This window comes from Amia ocellicauda, chromosome 3 (assembly GCF_036373705.1).
Source record: "Amia ocellicauda isolate fAmiCal2 chromosome 3, fAmiCal2.hap1, whole genome shotgun sequence".
Taxonomy (NCBI): domain Eukaryota; kingdom Metazoa; phylum Chordata; class Actinopteri; order Amiiformes; family Amiidae; genus Amia; species Amia ocellicauda.
This window is the reverse complement of record NC_089852.1, coordinates 51,372,144-51,389,323: the sequence shown is the minus strand read 5'-3', so window position 1 is coordinate 51,389,323 and position 17,180 is coordinate 51,372,144. Positions and strand designations below refer to the sequence as shown.

The following is a 17,180-nucleotide window of genomic DNA, read 5'->3' as shown; positions in this document are numbered from 1 at the left end:
GAGCGCTGTCTAACACGTCGGTCCAAAATCTCCCATAGGTGTGGAGATCTGGCATAGCATATGATTCACATAACTTTCATACTCATCAAACCATTTAGTGAGCCCTCGTGTCCTGTGGATGGGGGCATTGTCCTGGAAGAGACCACTCCCAACAGGACAGAAATGTTTCACCATAGGATAATGGTGATCACTCAGAATAACTTTGTAATGATTTGCAGTGACCCTTCCCTCTAAGGGGACAAGTGGACCAAAACCATGCCAGGAAAATGCCTCCCACAGCACAACAGAGCCTCCAGACCCCCTCACTGTAGGGGTCAAGCAGTCAGGCCTGCACCGTTCTCTTGGTGTCGCCACACATGCACTCGCCCACTTGTTGAGAATATGGTGAAGGATTAGTCATCTGACAATATCACTTTTTCCACATCTCTGTAGACCAGTGCCTATGGTTTTTGCACCACTGAACTCTCAGATGTGCATTTGTCTTTGTAATGAGGGGTTTATGCACCACAACCCTACTATCATATCCTTCTGTGTAGTTCTGGACGGACTGTTCTTGCTGACACAGTCTGATCACGTCCTGCATTGACATTCTCAGTCACCTGAGAAGAGTTACATATCGCAGTAATGCACAAGCATCAGTATATATTTATATAGCCTACCTATACACTCACCTAAAGGATTATTAGGAACACCTGTTCAATTTCTCATTAATGCAATTATCTAATCAACCAATCACATGGCAGTTGCTTCAATGCATTTAGGGGTGTGGTCCTGGTCAAGACAATCTCCTGAACTCCAAACTGAATGTCTGAATGGGAAAGAAAGGTGATTTAAGCAATTTTGAGCGTGGCATGGTTGTTGGTGCCAGACGGGCCAGTCTGAGTATTTCACAGTCTGCTCAGTTACTGGGATTTTCACGCACAACCATTTCTAGGGTTTACAAAGAATGGTGTGAAAAGGGAAAAACATCCAGTATGCGGCAGTCCTGTGGGCGAAAATGCCTTGTTGATGCTAGAGGTCACAGGAGAATGGGCCGACTGATTCAAGCTGATAGAAGAGCAACTTTGACTGAAATAACCACTCGTTACAACCGAGGTATGCAGCAAAGCATTTGTGAAGCCACAACATGTACAACCTTGAGGCGGATGGGCTACAACAGCAGAAGACCCCACCGGGTACCACTCATCTCCACTACAAATAGGAAAAAGAGGCTACAATTTGCACAAGCTCACCAAAATTGGACAGTTGAAGACTGGAAAAATGTTGCCTGGTCTGATGAGTCTCGATTTCTGTTGAGACATTCAGATGGTAGAGTCAGAATTTGGCGTAAACAGAATGAGAACATGGATCCATCATGCCTTGTTACCACTGTGCAGGCTGCTGGTGGTGGTGTAATGGTGTGGGGGATGTTTTCTTGGCACACTTTAGGCCCCTTAGTACCAATTGGGCATCGTTTAAATGCCACGGCCTACCTGAGCATTGTTTCTGACCATGTCCATCCCTTTATGACCACCATGTACCCATCCTCTGATGGCTACTTCCAGCAGGATAATGCACCATGTCACAAAGGTCGAATCATTTCAAATTGGTTTCTTGAACATGACAATGAGTTCACTGTACTAAACTGGCCCCCACAGTCACCAGATCTCAACCCAATAGAGCATCTTTGGGATGTGGTGGAACGGGAGCTTCGTGCCCTGGATGTGCATCCCACTAATCTCCATCAACTGCAAGACGCTATCCTATCAATATGGGCCAACATTTCTAAAGAATGCTTTCAGCACCTTGTTGAATCAATGCCACGTAGAATTAAGGCAGTTCTGAAGGCGAAAGGGGGTCAAACACAGTATTAGTATGGTGTTCCTAATAATCCTTTAGGTGAGTGTATATGTATACGTATATGTGTTATATGGCTCTACAATAAGTCAATGCACTCATGGTTATAAATGCTCAAGTGGAGAACACATGGTGGATTGAATTGTTATAGGGATGAATTGACACAAGTAGTTGGTTAAGACTAGATTTATCAGTCAGCATATAGCCCTCATCTCATACTCATCAGGTTATTTTGGCCTTGATGTCTGTTCAATATTGGACAGAGGAAACCTGTTAACCCAATACTCTCAATCCTTAGACACAATAAACCATCTTAGAACATGAGCAAAACTCGTACTTCATAGGGAGAGGAATATTATTATACAACCAAGGGAAAAATATATTATTATTATTATAAAACAAATTATTATTATTATTATTATTAATACATTTTATTGTGCAATCGACCAAATTAGCAATAAAAAGACCTCAATAGCAATTATGACATACAGTGATGTTTAGATCCTGGGATCCTGTCCCAGCCAGGTTTAAAAAGGCACTTTTATACTCAGCAAACATGGATCCAATGGAGTACTGATTCTTACAGCCCCTTTGCATTAGAAACACTGAATTAATAAATATCAAAGGTAATATAGATACCAGCTTAACAATGAAGACAGTTTGAGCAGCCCAGCTCAGCTGCATCTTAAGCTGTTTTTTTCTTAAAAACATCTAGTGGTGGCCACTAGAGGTCACTCTTCAACTGAACATTTCAAATTCCAGATCCAGAGTGATCCTCATGTCCTTATTACAGTTTTGTTTTATTTTGTTGAGTTATTAAAATCTATGAACTATACTGATAAATGTATTTGAATGTTTCACTTACCTCTTCCTCTTGTGATTAGTGCTATATACTGCTCCTGTGTTATGTGGTGGTGCATGATCTGCTTCCTGCACCCTGCGATGTGTATAGTTGTTCTGACAGCACAGTTGAGCTGGATGCTCTGTACCGTTCAGTGAATGCGATTTCTCCTGTGCTGTGCGGAGCATGAATGTTCCTGCTGCCACCCTGTATATACTGTTATGTCCAGCTGTGGCTACTCAGTTGACTAGCCAGCTGTGTGTTATTCAGTGGGTCTGTAGCCCCGCTTCTGCAGGATCAGGGGTTCACTGCCATGTAAATGTGCAGAGGGCGCACAAGTTGCTTGATTACTTGCAACATATATTGTGCAAGTAGATTACGGCCTCGCTCCTAGATGCACTACTAGAGCAACCGGCTTTGCTATTGTGAGCGGACGACATAAGAGTTTACCTCTGTAGCCCCGCTTTGTATTTGGTGATTGCAGTCCTCGCTCCTGGGCAGCCCAGGTGTGGCCCCAAGGGGCCTCCCCAGACATCATGTTTTATGAACAGGAAGTGGGAAGGGACCTGTTCAGTGACGTCCGCAGAAGTCAATGGCAGCTTTGATAGAGTGAAGTTTTTAATCGGGTTGCTACGGAAGTACACAGAAAACCCTCCCCCTTGGGCAGTGCTTCCTTTTTCAGATAACTGGGGTTGCATTCGCAACCTATCTTTAGGAATACTTAATTTTAAAGTTGTATTTTAATTGTGGAAAAACACAGATTTACATATAATCTGAAGCTGTAACACTTTGGGGGTTTTTGGACCATGGCGGGGAGTGAAACCTCGTTCTCCTGCGCCACACTGCAAAAATCTTACCGCATCAATAAAAAGCCTAGGCCCCTTAATAAGGCTTCAAAATCACTACATCATCCCCCCATGAGCTACTCCCATATCTCTCCACGCTGGAGTTGGGTTGCTTCATGTTTTTGAGGCACACATCTCTATGGCTCTACGGACACTATAAAATGTAGGTCCCTTCAAAATAACAGTTTAAATTTGCGTGAAAGTGCTTTCACACCAGTGCTTGAGACTTCAGAGTACAAAGTTTGAATTACAAATTAAAATTGAATAATTTTGTCTACTACACTACATTACCATTCATATTTTTAAAAATCACTTTGTTTACGTGTTCTTCAGCTAGACAGTTATAGCTCTGCAGCAGTAGCTTCTTTTTGCAAAATGCTATCAGCATTGCACATTGTTTAATCTCCAATTTGCATCTGCGCAGTTTGTCAGGGGATATAGGAATCCATGGGAATACTGAATTGGTTACAGCACCGGTTGTCTCTTCGTTGTTTCCACCTGAGGTATATGGTCGTCACTGCGTGGACGAAAAGAGAAGCCTTTTTTTTATCTCCATCTTTTACGTGAAGGATGCAATCCTTCGATACTTTCTAGTTTTCGATATTATTAAATGCATACCTCAGAACTGTTTCTGAAATTTGGTATATATAGTATCAAAGTATCTGCATTTTTCACAACCCTATGAGAGACAATATGGGATACAGTGGGGTCTTGACATATACTGCAACAAAGTTAAATCTAAAAACTAAAAACTAAACTAAAAAAACTAAAATAAATGAGGAAAAAAGCATGACATTACATTGTGTGTATATCTTTAGCTAAACCAAAAGTCTTGGCGTGCAGATCTGCAATTGATTGATTTCTCAAAACAACTGATTTTAATTTTAATTTTTTTAAGTTTGACCTAAAATATAATTAAATAACTTGAAACAAACTACTATTAGTGTACATTTTAATGTAGTCTAATAAATTTGCCTATGTAATGAAATATATTTTGCATGATTTATTGGTATATAATTTCTGACATATGTGTAACAATAGTTACATCGCCAACCTGTTGGTTCATCAATAACACTCAGAAGTGCTGCAATTACATTATTTTCAACTGCCGCCATTTTTAATGACCCAGTCCATTTTTGCGTTATGGTCACGGTCACAGGGTCTTGGTCAAAGGTGGCTTAATGTGGTTGTGTTGTGGTCAAAATGCCAAAACACGCCCATATTCTGATTGGTTACGCCAGTTAGTTAACACAAGGAAGTGACGCGTCATATGTTGGCATTCTTATTCCTGCTCCATTCACACAGATGCTTTGCCGCAAATTTGCTAGCATTTAGACTAGGTCCGAGGTGGAAAATTCCTAGTGTCGATATGCTGGCATAGACCCTTTCACACAGACCTTGCCAACAATAAAATGCCACATAAAAAGGCTGCATACATTTCCATAAGTAACCATCAGAATCCCCCAACATTGTGGAAGGAGCCAAGGAGCTGCTACAACGATGGAGAATGGGGAGGTGAACTGGAGGTTGTTCTTAATGTTGTGATTGGTTGTGCTTAGAGCAAGAGTGACGCAACACTGGGGATTGTCTTCCTCCTGAACGTCAGTTTAAACTCCATATTGATGCCTTACTGACGCATTGGGCAATACTTCCCAAAGCAGGATGATACAACTGCTTTTATTTCACTTCTCTATTCAACCTCACAGCTATATTCCCATCTCCAACATCAGCCTACTGAATCAGGCGCTCATTATGAAGATATTCCAACTGATAGCATTTAAAGAAACAGCAGGGGGCACTCTTTCCTAAACAACAGACCCTTTTGAAATTGTGCCGCCTGCTACTTTTTGTATTCCTGGCATGGTTCTCTGGGGCAGAACTGGTTATTATTTTATCTTTGGGATGAACTGCATACCTGAGCTGCACCAATCTCTTTTAAGTCAGTAGAGCTGTTTGCCACATTGCTGTAGAACATGCACGGCATCACACAGTGCAATTTAACTATTTTTGGTCTTGGAATTACATAGACACATAATGTGCTATACACGTACAACACTGAAACATGGTGGGATTATATACAGTTTGTAATTATTATATGGTCAATATCAATATTAACCCAACTCTTGGTAAAACATGGTTATACATGTTTGGGACACAATGCTCCATAACTGAGAAATATCTGTTGATCAAAGTTAAAGGAAAGACTTGGAGACATGATCTACCTTCAATCCCTTTCACCTGTGTTGAAGTAATGATGTAAAGCAAATTCTAATTTGAGGAAGGAGAGCTTGTAAAAGACCTTAATCAGCACCCATATGTAAGTCTGGAACGAAGCATTCGAGCATTGCCTTGACTGTAGGAGGATCTTTGCCATGGGCAGGAAGCAGCAGTGTGTGGCAACTGTGGTCTTTGGAGTTTTCTTGTGTGGGAGGTTCAGAAGTGTATGGCCTGCCCTCATATGTGACATCATTGGAGTGTGAATTACTGGAGAGCTGTGTTCCCCTCTGTATGTGTGTGTGTAAATGCATCTGTGTGCGTGCATGTATTCCTGTGTGCATGGGGTGCATGCATGTGTGTGTGCTACCTTCTGGCAGAAGTGCTGTGTGGTGATGGCGAAGACCTCCAAGCCCAGGGTGGCTTTTTTCAGCTCCTCCTGCAGGCTCTGCAGCTGTCTGGCCTGCTCCTCACACTTCTCCTTCAGCCTCTGCACCATCTGCCTCTCTGCCTCACGTGCTCGAGGCTCCAGCTTGGGAGAAATCACGCTCCGGGGGGCGCCAGGTTTCTGCCGTGTGTGTACTGATAGAGAAAGACAAAAGGCTTCATTACAAATAACATGACAGTGAAAGGGATCCCTGTCCTCTCAGCTGAAAGCTACCTAAAGCAAAGGCAGGGCATAGCTGCAGGGAAAGGAAGAATTTGAGCTCCAGGTTTTTAACTTTCATTATACAATTACACACATGTGGAGCTAAGACACTACTAGATATATGGGCTTTTCTTCTTCATCAGTACAATTCACACAAGAAACCCAATGACTCATATAATCAACAAATCATAAAAAGGATCACCCTGTGAAGAGTTTTATTTTCTTCTTTGTACTGTTTCTTGTGGTCACATGAGCTAAGTGTATATGAAATTATAAACATGATGCCCTCTTGGAGTCAATCTTCTCCCACAAAAGACTGATGGTTCCCCACTTCAAAATAAATTAGGTTCAGTAGAAAAAATGCTAATCCTACAAAAAAGTTTAATGCTTATAAATGAATGTCCCAAAACATTTAAAGGAATTGAACAGAAGCCCTAAACTTCAAATCTACAAATAAGTGTCTCCCAGCTGTGCTGCTGCTGCTGCTGGTCACTTGGTGGACCATCTCCATGACAACAGAGACAAGCTACGGCAATGACAGACTAGCCTCCTGATTACTTATGTAAGAGTCTACTGATAGAAACTGTAATTTCAATACAGGCCTGAAATAATTGTTACAGGCTGGGTGTATTACTAAATAGAAATACCTCTTACATTGCAAATAGCACTGTATACCTAATATATGTTATAGAAGTTTGAATTAAATTAGCCACAAGAAAATTAAGTAATAAGTAAGCAAAGAAGAAAGTACATTAACTGTAAAATACTAACCCGTTCATATATGTTTTACACACTACTCCTTTGTTGTATCACTGAGGTCTATACAATTGCATGCTTACTTTTCAAGACTCGGAATATATAATATGCCTAATACAAAGAAAGTTAAGATAATATGCAAATATGCCTGGAAGTCAATGGCTAGATAGTCTGACAACAACAGGTATAAGTAGCTGCCTTGTTACATGTAGTTACCTTACATTATACAAATGATCTCTCTGTCCTTGTAATCATTTTATTTCCAAATAGTTTTGAACAGAGAATGCATGAGTGGAGCTGAAAGTTCTTCTGTTTGATGTCACAGTGCATCCTGTGCCCCTCATAGAGGTATCAGGTGCTTGATATTCATGGTAGCAGTGTTAATCAAAACAAGTTACATTTACTCAAGTAATTAAAGTCTGTGTCTGTGTGTCTGTGATTACCAGCACCGTCAACTGAGCTCTGCAGTTTCTTAAAATCTCATTTGAAAACGATTCTGTTGTGCATTTAAAAGTCTGTACCAGGTCATTCATAAAAATGTTCATAGAAATACCTCTATTCTTCCATTTCTTCTTCTTCTTATTTATATTACTACTAATAATTATAATTGTTATACTAGTGGACTGGTTAGTATTCTATGCCAAGAACATATTATATTTTAATTTAATAAAATAGTACAATGTTTCATTCACATTCAATAAGGAACTACAAAATAGTTCAAAATAGTATAAAAATACATACTGAGGTCATTTATTTTTCATATTGTGCAGTGTAAATCTGAAAACAACTGAATAAAATACTAAATGAGATACAACAATATGGCAACTGAGGGGCAGGGGTGTACTACTAGGCAAAATGAAAACGGGGTGGAAAAAAGGATAGCAGTGTTGATGAAATGAAAGGTCGGGTGGAGGGGGTGGCGACTGAGGCATGGGACATGAGGTAATCTTGATTTGGGCAACAGATAGATGCTGAAAAATAGCTGATATATTTGGTTCTATTGACAAACTAATAGAACTAAACATAAACAAACAAACAAACAAACAATAACAATTGTAAACCGTTATATTTTCTGGCATACTTGATTTAAAAATAGGCAACGACAACATGTATTTCGGCAGTATGAACATTCATTTGATGAGTTCTTTCAACTTTATCTAAGGTCTGCTCCAACAAAGCCTCAAGAATTATACATCTGTCAGTGTGCATTATTTTGTGTGTGTGCATTATTTTGTGTGTGTACATACCATCATTTCCACTTTTATCAATTGGCTTCTGCTCCAGCATCTGCACTCATGAAGAGCAATGTAACCTTTCAACTTTGTGTGCCTCCAGTGTTTCTCTCCAGCCTGACTTTCAGTAATGAGTTTCTTTAGAGTGCTGAAAATTAAATGTCAGCCTTCATTACCAACCTAGCCTACCAGCAGATCTGACTTGATTTGATCTGAAGAATTGCTTATGAGTTCTGTTAATAGGAGAGCACAGCACTCCCCCGCTGTGGCTAATTAGCCCTGTGTTTGTTGATAAGTGGCAACGAACTGAACCCCGCAGTGTCGGTGGCTGTGTAATAAACTAGCAGGGCTCTGAAACTGACCGTAGCGTTGAGACAAGCTGATTGGAAAAGATGCTCTTAGCACACTTGGCACTGTAGTTATACAACAGCTGCAACACGTAACAGATTTTACAGGATTTTTTTTTTTTTTTTCACACAGCAAATCGGTACCTAAGTATTAAAATAAAATATTTCTTCTACTGAACATCTACTGCAGAAGGCCCTGTTGCCAGGTCACTGTTGTTCCACTATATACCCATTTTAATGCTACAGTTTTGTTGCTGTTTATTTATTTATTCATAATATTATTGCCTTGCATTTATATAGCAGCATTCACCCTGAGTGATGCCAAAGCACTTCATAGTCGGAAGAAGATTAATTTAATCCACCACCCACATGGCTGATGTACAGCAGCCATTTCGAGCCACACTACAGATAAGGTAGAGAAGTGAGAAGTTATTAAGCTGATTTAACTAAAAGGGGGGTTTAGAAGCTTGATTTGGAAACAAGCCAGGAGAACAAAAACAGAGTTAGCACCTCTATTAAGTAACATAGGATCTTTAAACAACACAGGGTTCGTGTTTCACCCAAAATATAGCACCTGCTACAGCACAGTGTGCACTTTTGCTCTACTAGGGCATTGCCATTGGCAGTGGTATTTAGAGTTTCTGGTCCACAAGGAAGACTGGTTCACTGATTGTTCTTAGAGGATCTCCCTTCCAAGTACAAAGCCATCCATGCTAGAGATATTAAGATCTGACAAGGACAAGGAGTTTCACACTTGAAAAATACAACTGCTTCATACACTTACAAGGATTAACCAAAATTAAAATTAAATACCTTAGAGTAAGTGCAAAATGTAACACAACATACAGCAACTACATTTACTGAAGTGTAGAATTACAATAAAATACACTTTAATATGGAATGTAATAGTGCAGTGTTGGTGATATCAGTTTGTAGAATGCAAAGCAGGGGAGGTAGACTGTATGTCTGGGCTCTGCAATAAATTCCCCCAAATTATTCTTAATTTAAGGGAAATTCTACATTTCTCAATGACCTTAAATACAGTCAAAGGAAGTAGTGTGTTGGTTTTTGTTTTCTCTTCATTACTGGTTACATATACTTTTCCTGTTTGCGCACTGTTTCCACTTTCATTGTCATCTGGCATTCGACTGCTTGAACCCCAATAGCTTCTGGAAAAGCAAGTATAATAGGGAGCTATTTTACACTGACAGGTAACACACTAAAATCGAAAGCAGTAATGTTCCTCACCTCTTTTCACAGTTACCCCTGTGCAAAAATTTAGTATTTCACTAAAGTGTAGTGACTCCTCGCTATCTATTGCGGCAGTTTCTCTTCCCAGCTGTGAATGTATTAATTGATGTAACGTGCCAGCACTGTTAGAGAATAAAAACGTTCTGTTGGAATGCAAGCTGCTTTCTGTTACAGTGTACGTCAAAGTATAGTGGATCAACAATGCCAAAAATCAACACCTCCAACAAATTATAGGTAGGCTGCATTTCGATACAATCACAATTTGTGTGTGTCCATCAGCTTCCATCAGTCTAACACGAGTTAAAGTGGCCCAGTGAGTCTGATAAATTACTTTATCAAACTTCCTGATGAAGGTGATGAATAGTTTATTGAGCTACAATGCTGACAGAATGATCTATGGACTTCATTACTGTAAACCTGGGAACTGCAGAAAATGCCTTTGTATGCTAATTTTCACTTTGAGTTGTCACCATGCTTTTGAGAATAAGGAGAATACCTTTCTCTTTCGATAATCAAGTGGCTATAATCTAGGACAGGGGCATCCCAGAGTTAATTACTAATGAGCAAGGTATACCCTTGGCACTATTACAGTAATTGCACCAACAGCATATCCAGATACATTTTAATGAAACACAGACACGTCTCAAATACATCTTTTCACAGTTAAATGCCCCAGCAGTGTTCTGAGTTTCTGTAAATCTAACCATATTCACATTATTTTTAAGAAGGCGATTTAGACATTTGTGAGTCTTCCCACAGCGGAGTATGAACTACAGAATCAAGCCAGTGAACTTCTCTCCTTCATTCTGTAAGTCCATACAGTGGATTTAGGCACCAGGGGCAGTGGCCACTGACCACTTATGCTCATAATGTGCTAGACATATTCAGACATATTTCATGTTATTCTCCTTATTTCCATAGGTTACTGTTGCTGTGTCTGAGGTTTGGAGACCTGAAGGATTGTTTCTTTCACCACAACACAAATTTATTTTATTGGGGAATGATTTATTTTCAGCATCTGGAGTATTTCATTTCTCCTTTGCTTTGCTTTAGTGCTTGACATGAGGTAAGCCTGAACTACATCCTTCAGCTGCTGAAAGGATGACACCCCACTTTCAGCACAATGCATTCCTGACTGCACTGAACATACAGAGCCCTCTCTGTGCCTGGCAAACAGACAAGACAGCAGCAGTGGGAATAGAGCAATTTCTCTGTACAGCTTGCTTTCCACCAACAGCAAAGTGCTTTCTCTGGGAGAGAAATTAAATACAGTAAAAAAAGCAGCAGGTATGATTATGCCCCAGCTCTACTAATTAGTACCCAAAGTGTCTACATTATAGATGGAGATGGATTTGCCCTCTTTCTATAATACTTAAAGGAACTGAGCTTGACATATAGGACTGTGAAGTCTCAAGCTCTGTTGCAACATGACAAACTAGTAAAACAGAAATAAGTAATCTGATAAGCTTGGGAGTTTATGCAAAGGCATCCAGGCCTTATTACTACATGAACTATCCTACACGAGAAAAACATTGCTATGACAACAAGGGAGACATCCGAACTAATGAGGCGTTACAGATATGAGACGGGAAACAATGTTAATGAGAAAAGCCCAAAACATGAACTGACTGAGAAATGAAGGATAGGCATGGAAAAACAATGGAGATAAATTCACATCAATGAGAAATGCGTCTGATAGAGCTACAGGCAGAGGGGGACACAGGAATGGCACACAATATTAAAATGCAATTCTATGCATTAATTATTCAAAGATTTTAGGTCTCACATGTCAGGACACAACAGGTTTTATTTGTGTTTGAAATTAAGATGTTAATGACCATGCCGAACCAAGGTTGTTTGTTTGTTTTGCCTGATTGTTTACCAAAGGGAATGCAGTACAGTACAATACAGAGGTATGTTGAATTATAAAGTGAACAATCATACAGTTATTAGTCAGCCCTTTACATCTCTTTCTACCCTGCTATTAATAAGCATTTAGCAGCAACTAAAGAATGACTGTAAACAAATGCATTGCTTTTGGTAGGTATGTGTGCACTAGGGTTGACTCATATATAGTGTGAAAGGTATATGTCTATTAGGTGAGCTGCGTATCAACAAACAGGAATTGAGATACATTGTACAGGGTAACTTTTCAAAGACTGGAAAAACAATTAACAGTAGTCCAAAGAAACAACAACAATAAATAAATCTGGCAATCACTTAAAACCTTAGCGAAGGGAAAAAGCCTGATGCCATCAGAATATCAAGGAAGGAAACCAGAGGCATGGGAAAGAGGTTACATCCCATCTGCTTCATATTCTTAAACATTTATAAACTGTCTCTGTAAAGACAGAGGAAAGATATGGAACACAAAAGGGAAACCTTTATTTAATCTATTTATTGTCCATTAATTGTATAATGGATTTCAAAGAAGGAATCTAAGTGCATTAAACCCCTACATACCCAATTCCATCTTTCCATAAAGCACTAAGAAGGGTTTAAAAGATTTAAATAGGAAAATAAATTGGAACACGGTATGAAATAGATATAAGCTTGTAAGTCCGAGCACAGCACTGTGCAGTCAAACACTTTGCACTGAAAGGTGACTTGAAGTATAATTCTGAACACTAGACTGAGGACCTTACCTGGAGACTGAGGCTTGGAGGCAGCCACTGCAAATTTCTTGGGGGAGGAAACTGCTGGCCTGGTAACTTCGACATCTTTCTGTATTTCTTTCCTGGAAGCTGTAAAACACACAGGCCAGTTTCATGACAGAGGTTAATGAGATGGTCCGATGTGTCCCTGTACTGTAAGTCTGTCAAGTGGTCACAGAGAGCCCTGTGTTTCATTAGTCACTGGTGCGGAGGTAAAAAGGTAGCACAGGACCATAGATGAACCCATTATTATAAAACATGATCTTTGTTTTATTGCTCCTCATTATTTCAAAGTTCTCTGGAGTTGGTTTCCAATTAAGAGCTGTTAATTGTGGGGTAGCATCGTTTGTTGCAAAGACAAAGCAAAGATGGAAGGCAGACCCTAACTGCATTAATAATATACTGTATCATAAGTGGAGAGAATTAGATGCTGTCCCCCCCACAAAGAACAAAAAATAACAACTGAAATGTAGTTTTAGCAAAGTGGAAAAACCCATTTGAACGGCAGATAAATTAGACAAAATATATGATTAGCAGTTTGTTAACTTGTATAGTGTGTACACTGCCTTTAACTAATTGTTTATATCAAAGTAAAAATCATATCTTCCTGTACTGCTGTGTAGAAAGACTGCTCCATATATCACATGTTTATACCACCACAGTACAGTCTTAGTACATTCTTAATGCTGCTCTACAGCAGTAGTAATATTAAATAGTAGTAAGAATGGTTTCACAAATAGACATGTTAATAGATTATATTTATCAATTAACAAAAAGTGAGTGAACAGAAGAAAAAAACAGCTTCAATTCTTTCTAGGTACACTTGCACAAAGTCAGGGATTTTGTAGGCATATAGTCAGGTGTATGATTAAACAATTATACCAAACAGGTGCTAATGATCATCAATTCAATATGTAGGTTGAAACACAATCATTAACTGAAACAGAAACAGCTGTGTAGGAGGAATAAAACTGGGTGAGGAACAGTCAAACTCACCTCACAAGACTGAGCACAGCAACAAAACACAAAGTAGTTATACTGCATCAGCAAGGTCTCTCCTAGGCAGAAATGTCAAGGTAGGCAGGGGTTTCCAGATGTGCTGTACAAGCTCTTTTGAAAAAGCAAAGAAATGGGCAAAGTTGAGGACCGTAGATGCAGTGGTCAGCCAAGGGACTTACTGCAGCAGATGAAAGACACATCATGCTTACTTCCCTTCGCAATCGGAAGATGTCCAGCAGTGCCATCAGCTCAGAATTGGCAGAAAACAGTGTGTTGTATAAATCGATATATATATATATACATGGTCACGTGTTCTTTCCCCTCGGAAGTAGAATTGGGCTGGGGTCCATTATCCTACAGAATGACTTTTTTTTTTTTTTGCCAATGATGGGTCGGGTTGCTCTGGTCCAGCCCACCCTGCAGTCTGATTGGTCCGTGCTCTTTTTCGCGCGCTCTCGGTGCTGGCTGGCTGGCTCTGCTCGGGTGCAGGCGGGGTAAGAGCTCTCACTTATTACATAGTAAACAAGCGATTACGAGCTGTTTCTAATTAATCTGTCACATTAGTGGATGCGTCGATTAATATTGCATCGTGAAGGTCTGAGTTATCTATTAATCGAAACCCCAAAACTGTTTAGCATATTTCTGTAATGCACGCGTCCTGCTGGGCCGAGAGGAAAGTGACCGCGTATTGACATGAGACTGGCAGCAGGGCCTAAAAATTCCACTATCTGTATGAGTTATGGTTTTATAATTGCAGCAGAAGTGAGAAAGGTAACAAGTGGGACCCTGGTACACCCATCTACTGTCTGGAGAAGTCTGGTCAGAAGTGGCCTTCATGGAAGACTTGTGGTCAAAAAGCCATACCTCAAGGCCAAGCGACTCAACTATGCATGAAAACACAGGAACTGGGGTGCAGAAAAATGGCAGCAGGTACTCTGGACTGATGAGTCAAAATTTGAAATATATGGCTGTAGCAGAAGGCAGTTTGTTCACCAAAGGCCTGGAGAGATGTACGAATGAGTGTCTGCAGGCAACAGTGAAGCATGGTGGAGGTTCCTTGAAAGTTTGGGGCTGCATTTCTGCAAATGAAATTGGGGATTTGGTCAGAATGAATGGGCTCCTCAATGCTGAGAAGTACAGGCAGATTCTTATCCATCATGTAATTCCATCAGGGAGGCATCTGATTGCCCCCAAATTTATTCTGCAGCTTCACAACGACCCCAAACATACAGTGAAAGTCATTAAGAACTATCTTAAGTGTAAAGAAGAACAAGGAGTCCTGGAAGTGATGGTATGGCCCCCACAGAGCCCTGATCTCAACATCATCGAGTCTAGGATTACATAAAGAGAGAGAAGCAACTGATGCTGCCTAAATCCACAGAAGAACTGTGGTGAGTTCTCCAAGATGTTTGTGCCAACCTACCTGCCGAGTTCCTTCAAAAACTTTGTGCAAGTGTACCTAGAAGAATTGATGCAGTTTTGAAGGCAAAGCGTAGTCACACCAAATATTGATTTGATGTAGGCTTTTCTTCTGTTCACTCACTTTGCATTTAGTTAATTGATAAATATAATCTATTAACATGTCTATTTTTGAAAGCATTCTTACTTTACAAACATTTTTTCACACCTGCCAAAAACTTTTGCACAGTACTGTGTGTATGTATGTATGTATGTATGTGTGTATATATATATATATATACATATATATATATACGTATATATGTATACGTATACGTATACGTATATATATATATGTGTGTATATATATATATATATATATATATATATATATATATATATATATGTATATGCTGGTTTTGTTGTACCAATGAAATATTGACCAATCAATCATTTACAATTTGTATAAGCATTCCAGCGAAGACCACACCATATGTGAGTGTCACATAAAAGTTGGCAGAATACAATTGTAGGCAATTAAAATAGCACAATCATTAGCTAGTCATTTGTGAAATGTATAGGGGGACAAAAACAAACGGGGATTGTATAAAACCTTTTGGAAATGGGAAATGGAAATCAGGCAGTGTTAGCAGATTTCAGGAGGCACAAGTGGGAGAATAAAGCTGGTTTACAGCACCTAAATCATCAATTAAATGTTTTAAAAATGTTGAAATAAACACAAATTGCCTTAATATCAAAATTGTGATCTTTACTATGTGATATGGAACCATATTAATTTCACAGTGCGTCAATTAGCAACAAAAGACTCTTTGTCATGTAGGTCCAGTCTTAAACCTGCACTCTGCAAGATTGGGTGAATGTGATAAGCAAGGTTATTATAATTGACTTTGCCATGAAGAGTTTTATCTGTACATCACACTATTAAATCAAGATACAGGATTAAACTGTGTCAATCAACCCATGAACAAACAGAAACAGCTGCTTTATGTTAATCCCTCTGTATGCCAAACATGAAGTATGCTGAGGAGTCAAATGGGGGTAAAAAACAACTGGCATTGAAATGTAAAACTACTATATAATTATATTTTTAAATCCAAGAAAAGACTGAACTATCTAAATAAGAGATGTAATCTCCAAATAACTTCATCCCTGTTTTGGAAAAGGTTCCGAAGCAATTTAAATCATCTAATTAAATTTCTAGGGGAGGATTTTGAGGAGGCAGCAAAAGTTATTGCTGCGGAACTATGTAAACATCAGTACTGAATTTAAACGCTGCCAGTGAAAAGAAAATAACTTATCACTGGAATACATATTGTGTCACAAAACCTAAATGAAAGCAAAAGAAGCTAACTGCACATTCAAAGAATCTTCCATATTCTTCCATCTTCCAGAAGTGGTTAGAAGTTGCCAAAGTCAGACACAGGACAGGTAAGAGAGAGCTATCTTGTGTTTCTACTTTCAGACAGTTTTAGCATTCCAAATCTTGTTTTTAGAGTGCAACTGAAGTTAATCTTGCTTCTAGTTTGCGTTAATTGCAGTTAATTAAGTTGCAGTTTCTCTGAAACAAAAATGTCAAGCAGTTGAATTGGGGACAAAAACCAAGAGACAGTTTTTAGGGAACCAACAACTTACTGGAGTGAGGTTATTAGTGGAGTTCCACAGGGATCAGTATTAGGGCCTTTGCTTTTTCTAATCTATATTAATGATCTGGACTCTGGGATAGTTAGCAAACTTGTCAAATTTGCAGATGATACTAAATAGGTGGTTCAGCAGATACAATCTCGGCAGCACAGGTTATTCAAATGAACAAATATTCAGTTCAGGGCTGACACCTGGCAGATGAAATTCAATGTGGACAAGTGCAAGGTATTGCATGCAGGTAACAAAAATGTCCACTATAATTACACTATGGGAGTAACAGAACTAGATTAAGTAATGCATGAGAAAGACCTAGGAGTTAATGTGGTCTCATAATTGTCCCCATCCAAACAATGTGGGGAAACAATAAAAAAGGCAAACAGAATGTTAGGGTATATTGTCAAAAGTGTAGAATTTAAAACAAGGACAGTAATGTTAAGACTGTACAATGCACTAGTTAAACCTCATATGGAATACTGTGTACAGTTCTGGGCTCCAC

At 39.3% G+C, this 17,180-nt stretch overlaps 1 protein-coding gene across 2 annotated transcripts in view; it reads right to left on the bottom strand.

Annotated features, from left to right (window-relative positions):
* Positions 1 to 17,180, bottom strand: part of mtus2a (microtubule associated tumor suppressor candidate 2a) — a 194,484-nt gene that overhangs the window by 31,888 nt on the left and 145,416 nt on the right. For both annotated transcript variants that reach the window (XM_066699875.1, XM_066699876.1), the window contains exons 7-8: positions 12,617 to 12,715; positions 6,107 to 6,318 (exon numbers count right to left, since the gene is read on the bottom strand). In XM_066699875.1, the coding sequence (XP_066555972.1) occupies positions 6,107 to 6,318; positions 12,617 to 12,715 (311 nt within the window). The remainder of the gene's footprint in view (positions 1 to 6,106; positions 6,319 to 12,616; positions 12,716 to 17,180) is intronic.